The sequence below is a fragment of the Theobroma cacao genome, chromosome 1 (assembly GCF_000208745.1).
Source record: "Theobroma cacao cultivar B97-61/B2 chromosome 1, Criollo_cocoa_genome_V2, whole genome shotgun sequence".
Classification (NCBI taxonomy): domain Eukaryota; kingdom Viridiplantae; phylum Streptophyta; class Magnoliopsida; order Malvales; family Malvaceae; genus Theobroma; species Theobroma cacao.
Genome location: NC_030850.1, coordinates 36,244,285 through 36,257,339, shown reverse-complemented (window position 1 = coordinate 36,257,339; position 13,055 = coordinate 36,244,285). Strand labels below are relative to the sequence as shown.

Here is a 13,055-nt window from a genome sequence, read left to right as displayed (position 1 = left end):
TTTTTCATGTTAAAAAGCATTAAAAATCTATGTTATAATAAAACTTAAAATTTAATATAAAATAAATTAAAGTCAAAACTTTTATCTCAATTTTCATAAAAATAAAAAAAAAACAAACATATAAGAACCAAGAGAATATCATTTCAGTAAGATTTTATATGTCGATAAAAATTTTAAAAAAATTAAGAGGTAATCAAATTTTTATTAAAAAATAAGGTTAAATTGATAATGTATTTGATAACAAAAGGGTTTTAATAATTAATTAATCTATTATTTGGTCCAAATTTCATCCTATATGTTTCATTTTTAAACACTCAATACTCATACTTGTTTTATATTACAATTTTATGTTTTAATTTTGTTTGTTTTACGTATTAAAAAGCAATAAACATCAATCTTACAAAAAAATTAAATATTAATATAAAATACATGATAATATCTTAATTTTCATAAAAATAAAAAAGAGACAAGCAGTTAAAGAATAAATGAATACTTTAATTCTCAATTTGCACACACAAAGGATGAGAAAAAAATGAAGGAATATTAAAAGGAAAAATATTTATTCCCTAAAGTAATAATTTCAATTATTTAGTAACATATAAAAAAAGAGATTAATCAATTAACTAATTAATTAAAAATATCAATTTAAAGGGTTAAATTAAGACAAAGTCCCGATCGAGTTTCATGATTCACACATTTTTAGATTTACATTTCTATAACTAAAGACATCCAACACAATGAATTTAGAATTTTTTTTATGAATTTAATAAAATAATTGCACCATAAAAATAAAAATAAAATAAAATGGTTTCCATCATCATAACATTATGTCAAGCCTCGAGACACCTGTGACAGTGTAGCGCAAAGTTGCCAATACAGAAAACATCAGCAATTTTACATTTTAATAAAAAAATTAATTATTATTTAAATACTTTTTCTACCATTATCATCAACTTTTGTATAATAAATATAAGTACTTAAATATACTATGATTATATAATTTTGATGTAATTTATATAAATAATTTTGCAAAATCATATAAACCCTTCCCCCAAAGAGAGGCTAAACTAGAAGGAAGTTAAAGCGGGACAGCTTTGATGTCCCGAATTCTCTCACTCTCAGGGGAGACGATCGAATCGTAATTTTATTTCAACCCTAAAAAACTCTCCGTCGCGAAATCCACCGTCGCCAGCGCCAAACCCTAGGTTTTATATTTATTTTTCGGTTCTCTGAATGCTTTTCTATCTGTAAATTTTTTTTTTTGGAAGATGGATATCGAGCAAAAACAAGCAGACTTGATCGATCACTTCGTGAAGCAAGCGTCGGCTCAGCAGGGCTCGGCTCTTGGCTCCGTAATCCTCGAAGCGACGTCGCATCCTTCCCTTTTCGCCTTCTCTGAGATTCTTGCCGTGCCCAGTGTCGCTGAGGTTCGAACCTGTTCCATTCCTATCAAAGCTGTAACCAATTAATTTATTTATTGTTTGCTGTACATCGTTTATTGACTGTGAAGAGATTGTGTGGGCGTAGAAGCACACTGTTTGGTTGATGAGAAATTTGAGTGAAAAATATGGAAATCAAAGTTTCATTAACGTGTTTGGATTTATAAATTGATATATTTGTCTCCTATTTTGTAAATTACATACCATACTTTTTAGCTGTTTGCTTCGTTCTTTATACATCGCGTAGGAATGCCATCTATGGAATTAGGTTGGACTCTTGTCGGATGTTTTGTTTAATTTAAAAATTTTATCTGGCAAATTGTTTGACTAGTTTCACATGCATTCGTCAATCATTAGTCAGAGAAGTTCAAATTTGGCTTAAATTGACCAGAAGTTTTTGGGGGAAAGATAAATATATAAAACTCATGAATGTGAATTACAATTTCTGAGCAATTAAATGGTTACTATGCTATTAGATTGTAGTTTTTTTTTTTTGTATTTTTATTGTTCTCTATTTTATGGTGTGTTGGTTTTCTTGATAAGCATTTTTTTAAGCATTAGTTTAATTGTAATTTATGTGAAATTAATGAACCTTTGCAGCTTGAACGAACTGAAAACTCAGTGTACCTTGAGGTGCTTCGGTTGTTTGCACATGGCACATGGAGTGATTACAAGGGTAAGCAGCAAAACCTGTGTTTTATTGTTCGGCTTTAAGAAGTTTGTAATGATTTGAGTGCACATTTTTCCTTCCCAGCACCATGAGGTTTCTATTTGAGAAGATTTGAAGATTATTAGTTGTAAATGTCTCATGTAAGTTAGACTTAGATATTGAATAAGAGTCTGAAATGTGTTCTTTTCCTTGTTGGTTAACTTTTAATCTGGAAATTGGTCATTAAGGGATATTAGTTTTGTCTCTTGTAATGTAAAGTATTTTGATTTTTGTGGCTAAATTGGCAACTTCTACTACTATGGTAACATAGAGCTACTAATAATGAAACTGGTCCATATATGATCCATATCTATAAACTATTATTCGGGTAATCTTGTGAAAGAAGATATTGCAATTGCAGTGATTTAATTATTTAAATGCAAATTTCAAGGACTAGTAATTGAAAAGGCATTACCTGTCATTCTTTCTTCCTTTTTTAATATTAATTTTCCAGCTTAATGATTTGGCACTTTTCCCATTATTGTATGTCTTCCTCACTTCTATTATCTTCTTTTTGACAGTGTTTGTCAGTGATGTTTAATTTTCCAGCACAGTAGGCAGCAGAATGCCCTTTATTTAATTAACTACTTGACATATTTCTCTGTCTTGATTGTTCTTATTTTGCTTCTGCACATTTTAAAGCCATGAATTTTGTCTGTTAAACTATTTAATTAGGTAATAGTGGTCGTCTTCCTCAACTGGTCCCTGATCAAGTCCTCAAGCTAAAGCAACTTACTGTCCTTACACTTGCTGAGACAAACAAGGTATTCTCTTTGAGTTATGGGGCATTTGCACATCTAAATATGCTATTTTCTAGTCTAGTTCCATTGTAGTGGTTATGGTGCACTTTATATTCACCAAACTTGCGACGTTTAGATCTCTGTCATCAAGGTAAGTGACTTCAGACTTGATGGAGTAAATTCTTTAGAGTCTCTTGAAAAGATTTTAACCTTTTCTTTTGAATTCTTTTGTTCCATCTTCCTAATGGAAAGGATATATGTATAATTTGTGGGAATCTTTGTCTGATGATTATTCTATTGGTATTTCATGTTGGTTGTTAATAGTTTTTGATATTCTTCTCCAGGTGCTACCATATGATCAACTAATGCTGGAGTTAGATGTCACAAATGTCCGCGAGCTCGAAGATTTTCTTATCAATGAATGCATGTATGCGGTAGGTAGTCTCTGAGTATGGTTCTCTCTATTCCTTCTTAATCCAAGATTTACTCTGTCGGCAGCATGCTTTAGCTACTGGAACAGCCTTGAAAGGCTCTGAGGATGTGATGTTTTGACTTCTGTTTTTAAAGGATGATTTCCATTCAACAAATGACATGTGAAAGAATCATCTTGCTCTTTGTGCATTACACCTGATTTTAGTGGGGGTGGGGGGCTGGGGGTTGAACTTTAAAGTGGATCTGCATTCAACACATGGCATGTGAAAGAAGCATCGTGTTGATTATATATCACAATTCATAAGTTTTGCTTTTCGAAAATGTAGCTACACTGTCTGAACTGTCATTGGTGGTTGCTCCCAAGGCCTGAGATCAAACTCTGTATTCACCAGGGATTGGGGGGGAGGACTATTCTCCTATAGTGTAGGTGTAGCCCAGCCATTTGTCAAAAATAAAAAAAAAGAAAGAAAAGAAAAAGAAAGAAAGCAGAACTAATTCTGCTGCTTGTATGATAAGTGATTGTTGCAACTTCTAAATTTTCTCTCTTTTTCTTTACTCTGTTTCTTGCAAATTCAAATTTTGTCCTAAACACCTACCTTCCCCACCAGGTGTCTTTCCAAGAGGGAGGGGTTGGTTGACTTCTAAGGGAATCAAATTGTACCATAGTTAAACTGAAAGTGTGCTGATTGTTCATCTTTTTCAACCTTTTTGTCAGGGTATAGTTAGAGGAAAGCTGGATCAGCTGCGAAGATGTTTTGAGGTATGTGTTTGCTGTACTTACCTTTGAAGTTTTTTTTCTTTTTTCTTTTTCTTGGCTTATCAAAGCTTCTAATATCTGGAGGTCCAATTTGCTGCTGGGAGGGATTTGAGGCCAGGACAACTTGGGAGTATGATACAAACACTGTCAAACTGGTAACATCTTTGGTTCTAATAGAGCATGTGATTAAGTCCTTTACCCTTGCTGCAGTCATAGTTGCTAGCGTCTGATTTAATATTAGCTTTTGTCTTTGTTCATTCAAGCTGGCAAGTTTAAGTGGACTTGATAGAAACACAGCTAAATTTAATCAATATCAGCTTATATATATCTAACATTTTTCTGTCGATGAGAACCTAGGTTGGGTACATCAGACAACTTACTTATCTCAATTCAAGAGAAGATAAAATGGGCTGATACAATGAGCGAGTTGGACAAGAAACATCGTAAGGAGGTTGAAGATAGGGTGGAAGAAGTAAAGAAGTCCCTCACCCTCAAGGTCAGTTGAATCCGGTTTACCTTTTAGAACTGATTGTCCTTTTGCAATAATTCAGTATTGGACCATTAAAAGCATGCGAAGCAGAGTGCAGTTGCAAGTGTTTTAATTAGCCTTATTGTTTTGTGTTTTTAATTTTTAAGCCAGTTCTATATAAGCATTCAAGAGAGTAAAACATTTTGATTATAACATCCATGTAGTTGTAGACATAAATAAATTGTTTTTAAATATTGAAAATTGTTTTATTGGGGGGGTGATGGTGGAAAGAGAGTCCTTTAATTGTTGCAAAAATGCATATACAGAAAAGTTTGGAGCTTAAAGCTGCAATTTCCTAGTTAACATGCAAATGAGTGAGTTTAACTGGATCTAGAATTAGCATGCCATGACTTCACTCATTCAATACCAAGATATGTTGGTCGATGTGGCTTACTTACGTTGTGGCAGAAGTTACACACTGTAAGCAGGCCGACGTTGACTTCCGAGGGCTCGAGGAGATCTACTCTGAACCTGGTGGAGTGATGGACTATGAGGAAGACCGAAGCCGACCCAAGAGGTGGTTTTTTTATATAATTTATTCACTTTTGTTCTATATCCTTGAATATAATTTATACGACTTGGTTTTCCTTTCTCCTTAAATATTTGGTTATTATGTCTTCTAAAGTTATGCTTATTATGACTACATTTTACTGATGACTAATGGTGTGGAGAAATGCAGGAGACGGCATCCAATATCCTGAAGCGAAGAGCATGCTACTTATTGGACAGGTGTTTAGGTGACCAGCCAGATTTTTGTTCATGGCATTCTAGCAACAGATGATTCTGCGTTTGGGACAGTGATACTGCTCTTGGTAGTGAATTTGTCATTGTTGCTTTAGAATTGGAGAATTGTTAGCTTGTCTTGAACCCATTGTTATTCCTATCGAGTTGGGAAGAACGAGACCAGATCTGGTGGTGCGGCTAAAAAATTTTTAAGCAGTTGGTTACTCAAGATTTACAAATTCAAAACTTAATTGTACTTCCTGATGTTATTACACCTAGTGCTGCATCGTGAAGAATTTATCTTTCTTATAATTTACAAGCTGTTACATTCTGTCTTGTGGTTAATATTGGTTCCATCAATTTGGAAAAGTTGTAGGTATGTGTCTTGAGCAAATCATGTTTGACCTAATCTTCAATGTAACACTATTTGCTCCACAGCTTTTTTCATTCTTCCCAAAGGCACCGATATTTCAAAGAGAAATGTGGTCTAACTTGACCTAAAACTCCCTGTAACGGAATGTCCTTGTTTTTGTTAACCGGTCAGCTATTTATTTAGTATTGTTTTGTATCTCCATATAGAAATGCTAGTAGTAGATCTTTTTACCTGTGTCGAAGTATTTAGTATTACTTGCTCAACAACAGAAGATGAGGGAGTGCCATTGTCGTATCCACCGGCCCTTGCAACATAAATCGGAGAAGAAGAGATCCGGCGAGACTCAAAAATCTAGTAACAGAAGCCCATTTAGCGAAGACGTCAAGCTGCATCAGTATCAGCTAATCTTTAGGGCCCAATGAGTTACGACCCGACCCAAAGGGGAAACCGAGAGGAAGCTGCTCTGAAACATGTCACATTTTTCTCCGATTCCGACCGAGCTCTTGATTTTTTTTACCTGCCAATGGTTTTTATTATTTACAGCACGTGGAATTCGTGGGATTTTTTTTTCTCATTTTTATCTCTCATTTTTTCTTTAACTACTTGTGCTTCAACTGTGGTGGCTGAAGAAACCTTTGAAACTGTTCATAGATTCATGAATCCACCGGCGGCTATATGGTGGGTTTTTCTTTTCTTTTTGGCATGATATAAAAAAAAAAGTTCTAAATTATTTTAAAAAATTTAAATAAATTTTTATATTTTTATTAAATTCAATCAAATTTTTTTATTTTTTGTTTTGAGTCAAATAAGTTCGATTAATTTAATTAAAATATTATTTATTATTTTATGTCACGTGATGTTGATGTAACATGTTAAAATATCATAATTGATTATGATGTGGCATGTTGACATATCATAATTGGTGATTCCATGAGATTAATTTGACATGATAATATAATCATATGATATTTTTTTCCTTTCACATTAATGTTATATTAGTATCATATGGGTATAAAATGATAAGTGATATTTTTTTAATAATAATTAATCAATTATTAATCATAAGAACTTCTTTGACTTAAAATAAAAATATTAGATTTGATTAAACGTAGTAAAAAAAATTAAGAACTTATTTGAATATTCTTAAATAGTTTAGGAGATTATTTGAGCCTTATATTTTTCTTTTTTAAAAGTTAATTATTAATTGAACTCATGAAAAAAGTTAAATAATGCAAGCTAATTAGCTAAAAAAATATTTTAGCTAGTAAAATACGAATTAATCGTTTCAATCAATTGAATGCTTACTCTTGACAATCGGGTCTTTAATGGACAATATTTATTTAATTCAGATAACAACTTTTAAATATTTGTTGGATATTTATAAAATTTAAATATTTTGACAAATAATATAATTACTTAAAAAATAATGGTTGACTTATCCGTCATCATTCCTACTCACTCTAATTAGCAAGATTGATTTAAAAAATATATGTATTAATATATGTTCATGCCATAGATTCTTCAAATTATATATTTAATTGAAAGTTTAAGCAACTTAAAACAACGAAAAAAATAAGTAAAAAAGAAAAATCAATGGTTTTGGTTAAGCAACCAAGACAAAGATAGAATTTTATTTCTTTCAAAATTACAACCAAAATCTTAACCATAATTTTCTTTAATGAATTTATTTTTCTTGAAACATGTACTCAGCTTTCTTGCTTTTCCACGCAATGAAGTCGAAACCATATCAACTAGCTACATCGTGTTCATGTACAAAAAAGGAAAATTAAAACATTAATTTTCCAATTGTATACAACATTAACACCGATTTTTTTTTTAAATTGGAAATAATAACAAATGTGATTAATTAATTAATTAGTTCTCATTTTCATCTTCTTCGCTTTGGAGTGTCCTTGCTCAAGGAAGTCGTCGAAGGCTGCTCCGGAGAGCGGCGCTTGGGGCTGGCTCTGATTGGCTCCACCAACTCCAAGTCACCGGAGCCGATTAAGTGAGGAAAGTTTAGCTTAGCCTTCGAGCCACGCATCTTGAAAGCGGCTTGGTCGTAAGCCAGCGCAGCGTCCTCGGGCGTCTCGTAAGTCCCTAGCCACACCCTGCTCCCATTCTTCTTAGGGTCTCTAATCTCCGCCGCGTACTTGCCCCACGGCCGCCTTCTCACCCCTCTGTAATGCTCCATCTTCGGCGGCGCGTAGGGTTCAGGCCCCGCCACATGAACCGTGTCCTCCTCCATCAACACATCCCCAGCAGGCTCCGATTTAACCGCATTCGTTAAACCAATCGGTTCTGATGATGGGGTGGCCGTGGCACTCCAGTTCTCGCCTGAGAGTAGACTGGTGAAGCTTGCACCCCGGAGGTACGCCGGAGTACTTCCATGAAACGACGCCGTTAAGCCCATAGAAGCTTCGAAATCATCGGCGAGCAGGTGCTGCCTTATTGACTCTAAAAGAGCTAAATCCGACTCCATGGAAATAATTTTCTTCGACAGAATGATTATCTCCCACATAAATATTTCCTCAAAACATATCAATGGCGTTCGAGTTTATATAGTACTGTAAAGTTACAGCCAAAGGGTTGTTCCTCCAGCCCACCATCGATCTCAGAAGAACGATTATAACCATTTCCATGAAGTTTCCTTCGGCACCATATGCTGAGAATTGGTTTTTCACGTGCCATTTTCTGAATTAATATATATTCCCTTCAGTCTTCTATATATTTATAATATTTTAATTATTTTTTAAATGATTGTTGGAATATGAGATGATGGATGCTAACAATGTCACGAAGACAAAACTCCGTGTCAGCTCTATAATAGCAATATATAAAAATAATGAATCCATCCAAAGTCGAGTTAGATACAAACAGATTAGTACAAACAAAAAAATATTGCATAATTAGATAAAATAGAATATCATATATATAATGTATGTAAGAGGGAAAGGGTGTAGATAAAGTATAAGTACTTGACTAGAAACTCTGTGTTAGGTTTCACTTTGGGTGTAATTTGAACGTCTTTGAATGAAAGTGTGCAAGCAAATAACGGAATGGTAAAGTACACCAAATGAAAATGTCACCATCTCTCCTTATTCGAGTCTTTGTTCTTTTTCTCCGTGTAGGGTTGAATCATGCTGTCCTCCTTTTGGTTTTTTATTCGACAAAATGATAACATCTTAGGTGTGAACTTTATTAAACCTGACATGATTATTTTCCATTTTGTAAATCTAATATCGAGTTTCGTAAGAATTATAGAGCCAAGACTACTTAACCCTATATATATACATTAAAATTTAAATAAAAAATAAATCACATAATTCGCACAATTATTCTTCGTAAATATTGTTCTGGTAGAATTTATCGATAAATACAAATCGCATTTCATTTATACTTACCAACGAATTTTAATTTTCATCGAAAAATTAAAAACATTGAATTCTAATAAGCCATTCATAATATATATCCTAATAGAAAAAAATTTAAAAATCTCATGTCTAAATTATTAATAACTTAATAACGAACTTTATTAAATGTGCCGGATTAATTTACATTTTGTAAATCTAATATCAAGTTTAGTAAGCGCTGTGCAGCTTTTTTTTTCGTTATTTTAAGATAATATTGATATTGGAAATTAAGAAATTTTGGGTATTAAATAGAAAAGTATAGAGAGAATTACTCATTTTTCTGCCAAAAATTTAAATTAAATTAAAAAAAAAACAAAATGATTATGTACACTTGACACTTCCGTTAACAGAAAACGGTCTGCCAAAAATCAGTTGGCGTCAATTCTAGTTCAAACTCGCTTCCTAACTCAGTTTTAACCGCCGAGTTAATCTCACTGATCATCCTCCGTTTCGACTTGGGAGTCCCGTTATCGGATATATATGATGAACAGGAAGCCGACTGAGCCGATGACTGAGACGAAGACCGCCGCTTGTTATTGGTCACTCTAACCGGCTCTACCTGATCCGAGCCAATGAGGTGAGGGAAATTCAGCTTGGCCTTTGCGCCCCGCATTTTGAAAGCTGCTCTGTCATAAGCCAGCGCCGCATCCTCGGGCGTCTCGTAAGTCCCGAGCCAGACCCTCGCACCGTTCTTTTTCGGATCCCTTATCTCCGCAGCGTACGTCCCCCACGGCCTTCTCCTCACACCCCTATAATGCACCTTCTTCGGCAGCGCTTGCAGTTTAGGGGCAGTCGCGGTTGTCGCAGTCCCCAACTCGGAAGTGATCACTTCGCAGCTGGGAACCGAGACACCAACAGCGGCCGTCTCCGCCGCATCGAATAACTGATCAAAGGTTACCCACTGATCAACATTAATCGCATCAGTTTTCGAACAACCAATCTGATCATATAACGGAAGTTCATCTTCCAAAAGATACTGACGAATCGACTCCAGGAGACTGAGATCAAACCCCGAGGTATTTCCACCGTACATATTTTGTTTTCTTCTTGTTCTTGAGATAGACCCAGAAAAGGAAACAAGCTTTTAGTACACTACAAGGTTTGAATTTGAATTGAATGGTTTCGTAATTGGCTTCCTGTCTACATATATATATGTATATACCTTGAGACTTTGATATTAAACTATTAATTCCAGGTTTTCCTACTTTGCTTCTCCAGGCAATGCTACGAAGTTTCTCAGGAGTTGAGTTTTTTGAGAACATTTCCACCACGTTTTTGAAGTGCTTCAATGTTAATTTATTCACACTTTGCATAGTTTATTCATCCAATAATGGAGACAAAGGTCCATACTATAATATTCCAATCAAATGAATAGATTCGATTCAACCATATACATATTGTCCTTATCTGCTTTCGAATGATTTCTTAACCATAAAACCCATTACTCTCACTTTGATGCTTATAAACAATAGATTTTGCTATGCTGATTCTCTAGCCAAAATGGGTTTGATCAGAAGTGAGATGTTTGATGTTGATTGGATGTGTTAATTTTTAGAACATTCATTTTTGTTTGTATCTTTCAATTTAAGTGTTTTGTTCGGATGTGATTGATATTGTGTATCAATTGATGTATACTTTTTTATTAACATAATGTGGTTAAATTTTATATCGTTATTTGGCTTAATAAAACAATGTATTTTACTGAAAGCTTGAATTTCTTGATATGGCAATCAGTTTTTGCTGATTTTTAATGCATTTCAATATCTCATATGGAATCAAATTTTTTTTGATTTAGTAAAAAGAAAAACTGGTGCTTTCAAATTTAATTAAGTTTCCCCAAAATTTTGGTTTGTATATATTTGACCAAGCCATCATTAGAAATTGTAGCACAACATTGACATATATAAAATTACGTTCAATTTGGCATTTATTGCCCATTTTTTATTTCATTTCATATTGATTAGAAATTTCTCTCAAATATGAAAATATTAATGATTGTAAGGGGTTTGTTTGTTAAATGGGATTCTTTCTTTTTCTTCTTCTCTTTTTCTCTTTAAAATAAAGAAATTCAGGTAGTATGTATGTGTTTTGATTTTAATCCCCAACAGATAGCTCTTAGGTCAACAATGCTTGGCAGGTAGGAAATGTGTTATACCCTTTTTCTTTTCTTCTTTGGCAAAGCAGAAAGCCAGCCTTTAAAGTAAAGGTTTTTGGGGCCTATTTGATGATTAAACAGCCTTTAGGTTCAAGCAGGAATGCAGACTTATTTCTAATTAGAAATTGGAATTTTCTTCCATTCTTTTGTACGGAACTTCTATTTTGTTAATTCATTTGTAATAAAATTTGTCTTTTTAAACAAATACTCGAATTAATATATCTAAAGTTCAATATTTATAACTCTCGATATAATTTTGAAATATGTTTTATCTCTCACAAAATAGTGAAATGATTATTAATTTAAAGAATTTCATTATTAAAGTTACTTTTATCGATTCCCATCCTTATGAATTGACCAGTTAAACCTGTTTGTAAGGATAATTAATCTTGTATTAAGTCTTTAAATACTCTCACCCTTTTGAATTTTGACTGGGAATCAAAATTTACACGTAAATAAGACCTGAGTTAAAGAGAAGACCGAAGGGAACACTTTTTGAACGTACCAAAACACGTACAACTCTTTGAAAATTTGTATACTAAACTATATGATAATGTCATTGAATTTGTCATAATTCAGCTGCCCAAACTCAGAACGTGAGATTTTTTTTAATTATTATATTTATTTACTTTTAGTATGTAGATTTGTAAAATAATTAAACACAACCACATGTTATGTATATTTTATTATATGGTTTAGGAACTTGGAATAACATGTGGGATTTAATTCCTGGTGTACTTGCTTTCTCTTATATTTAATGGACTAAACCCTCCTTTTGTCTTTTAATTAGTAATGTAGCAACGTGTGTGACTCCATGTTACTTACTGTTGAGCAAAATGGAAAATTGATTCTCTTTGTCTTTGACACTTTGGACAAAATAATTAGCAAACCTCAAGGAATATGAAACGCGTCCACACAACGTTACCCAATTACCAAAAAATTATTAAATGTTTATGAATTTAATCGAAGATATTATTTTTGCGCAAATCTTTCTTGAAGTTAATGTTTTTGGAGATTATTTTATTAAATTTGATATCGATGGAGACGACATTTTAATTTCTATTCATTAACATTAAAGATTTATTGAGATTGATTTTCTTGATGAAGATTATAATTATGTATAATCCTAATGCTTAATAAAATTTTCTCGTGAACAATTGACGAAATTGTTATTCAAAATTATTTCAGTTTTTGGGGGAAAAATCAGCTTGTTTTTGATCAATTGAAAATTTTGTTATCTCAATATCTGAAATTCAAAGCACATGCAAGTGCAAAACACCTTTATTTATCAAAAGAAAAATATGCTTTGCATGGGAAAACACCTATTTCAAACCATGGCATGTAAAACAACTATGGGCTTTGAAAGCACAAACTCCTATTTAACCCTCTTTCTGTTTTCACACGGGGAGAGGAAAAAAACAAAAAGAAAAAGGATTAGCAAGAAATAAAATGATTAAATCAATCAATGCATGATTTTGCTTTACGACCTTTGGAGACTTCGTCGGAAAAACTTATGAGTCAACAGTCGAAAAGGTACGGTAATTGGCAATGGTAAATACAAAGCAAGTCCGGAAATCCCATGGTGAGAAAGTGTTGGGAAATTGCGGAATTGTCTCTAAAGAATTGCCCAAGATCTAACCCAATCAATATAATAAAGAAAAAAAGAAATCAAGCACACCCACCAGAACACAAGAATTTACGTGGTTCGGTCTTTTGATGACCTACGTCCACGGGCACAACAACAGAGAAAAATTCACTAAGAGAAAAATCAGGAGATTACAAGAA

The 13,055-nt window shown here is 33.3% G+C and overlaps 3 protein-coding genes across 6 annotated transcripts; 1 reads left to right on the top strand and 2 right to left on the bottom strand.

The window, feature by feature from the left end:
- Window positions 1,004-5,776, top strand: LOC18614471 (COP9 signalosome complex subunit 7). 4 transcript variants are annotated; one of them, XR_001930061.1, is made up of 9 exons: window positions 1,004-1,427; window positions 2,040-2,115; window positions 2,824-2,912; window positions 3,233-3,322; window positions 4,036-4,080; window positions 4,162-4,232; window positions 4,435-4,573; window positions 4,873-5,123; window positions 5,286-5,776. XR_001930061.1 is itself a non-coding variant. In XM_007052243.2 (9 exons), exons 1-9 carry the CDS (start codon window positions 1,269-1,271, stop codon window positions 5,305-5,307), a joined length of 780 nt encoding a protein of 259 aa, XP_007052305.2. In that variant the 5' UTR covers window positions 1,004-1,268; the 3' UTR covers window positions 5,308-5,776. The 4 variants fall into 4 exon arrangements, 3 of the variants coding, with proteins under 3 accessions (XP_007052305.2, XP_017985486.1, XP_007052306.2); XM_007052243.2 differs by having other exon boundaries at window positions 5,035-5,123; XM_018129997.1 differs by having other exon boundaries at window positions 5,018-5,123.
- On the bottom strand, window positions 7,306-8,339 carry LOC18614470 (ethylene-responsive transcription factor 1). Its single transcript, XM_018129998.1, has one exon. The coding sequence runs from the start codon at window positions 8,221-8,223 to the stop codon at window positions 7,591-7,593; it is 633 nt and encodes a 210-aa protein (XP_017985487.1). The 5' UTR covers window positions 8,224-8,339; the 3' UTR covers window positions 7,306-7,590.
- On the bottom strand, window positions 9,384-10,227 carry LOC18614469 (ethylene-responsive transcription factor 1). Its single transcript, XM_007052241.2, has one exon. It carries the CDS (start codon window positions 10,146-10,148, stop codon window positions 9,459-9,461), a length of 690 nt encoding a protein of 229 aa, XP_007052303.2. The 5' UTR covers window positions 10,149-10,227; the 3' UTR covers window positions 9,384-9,458.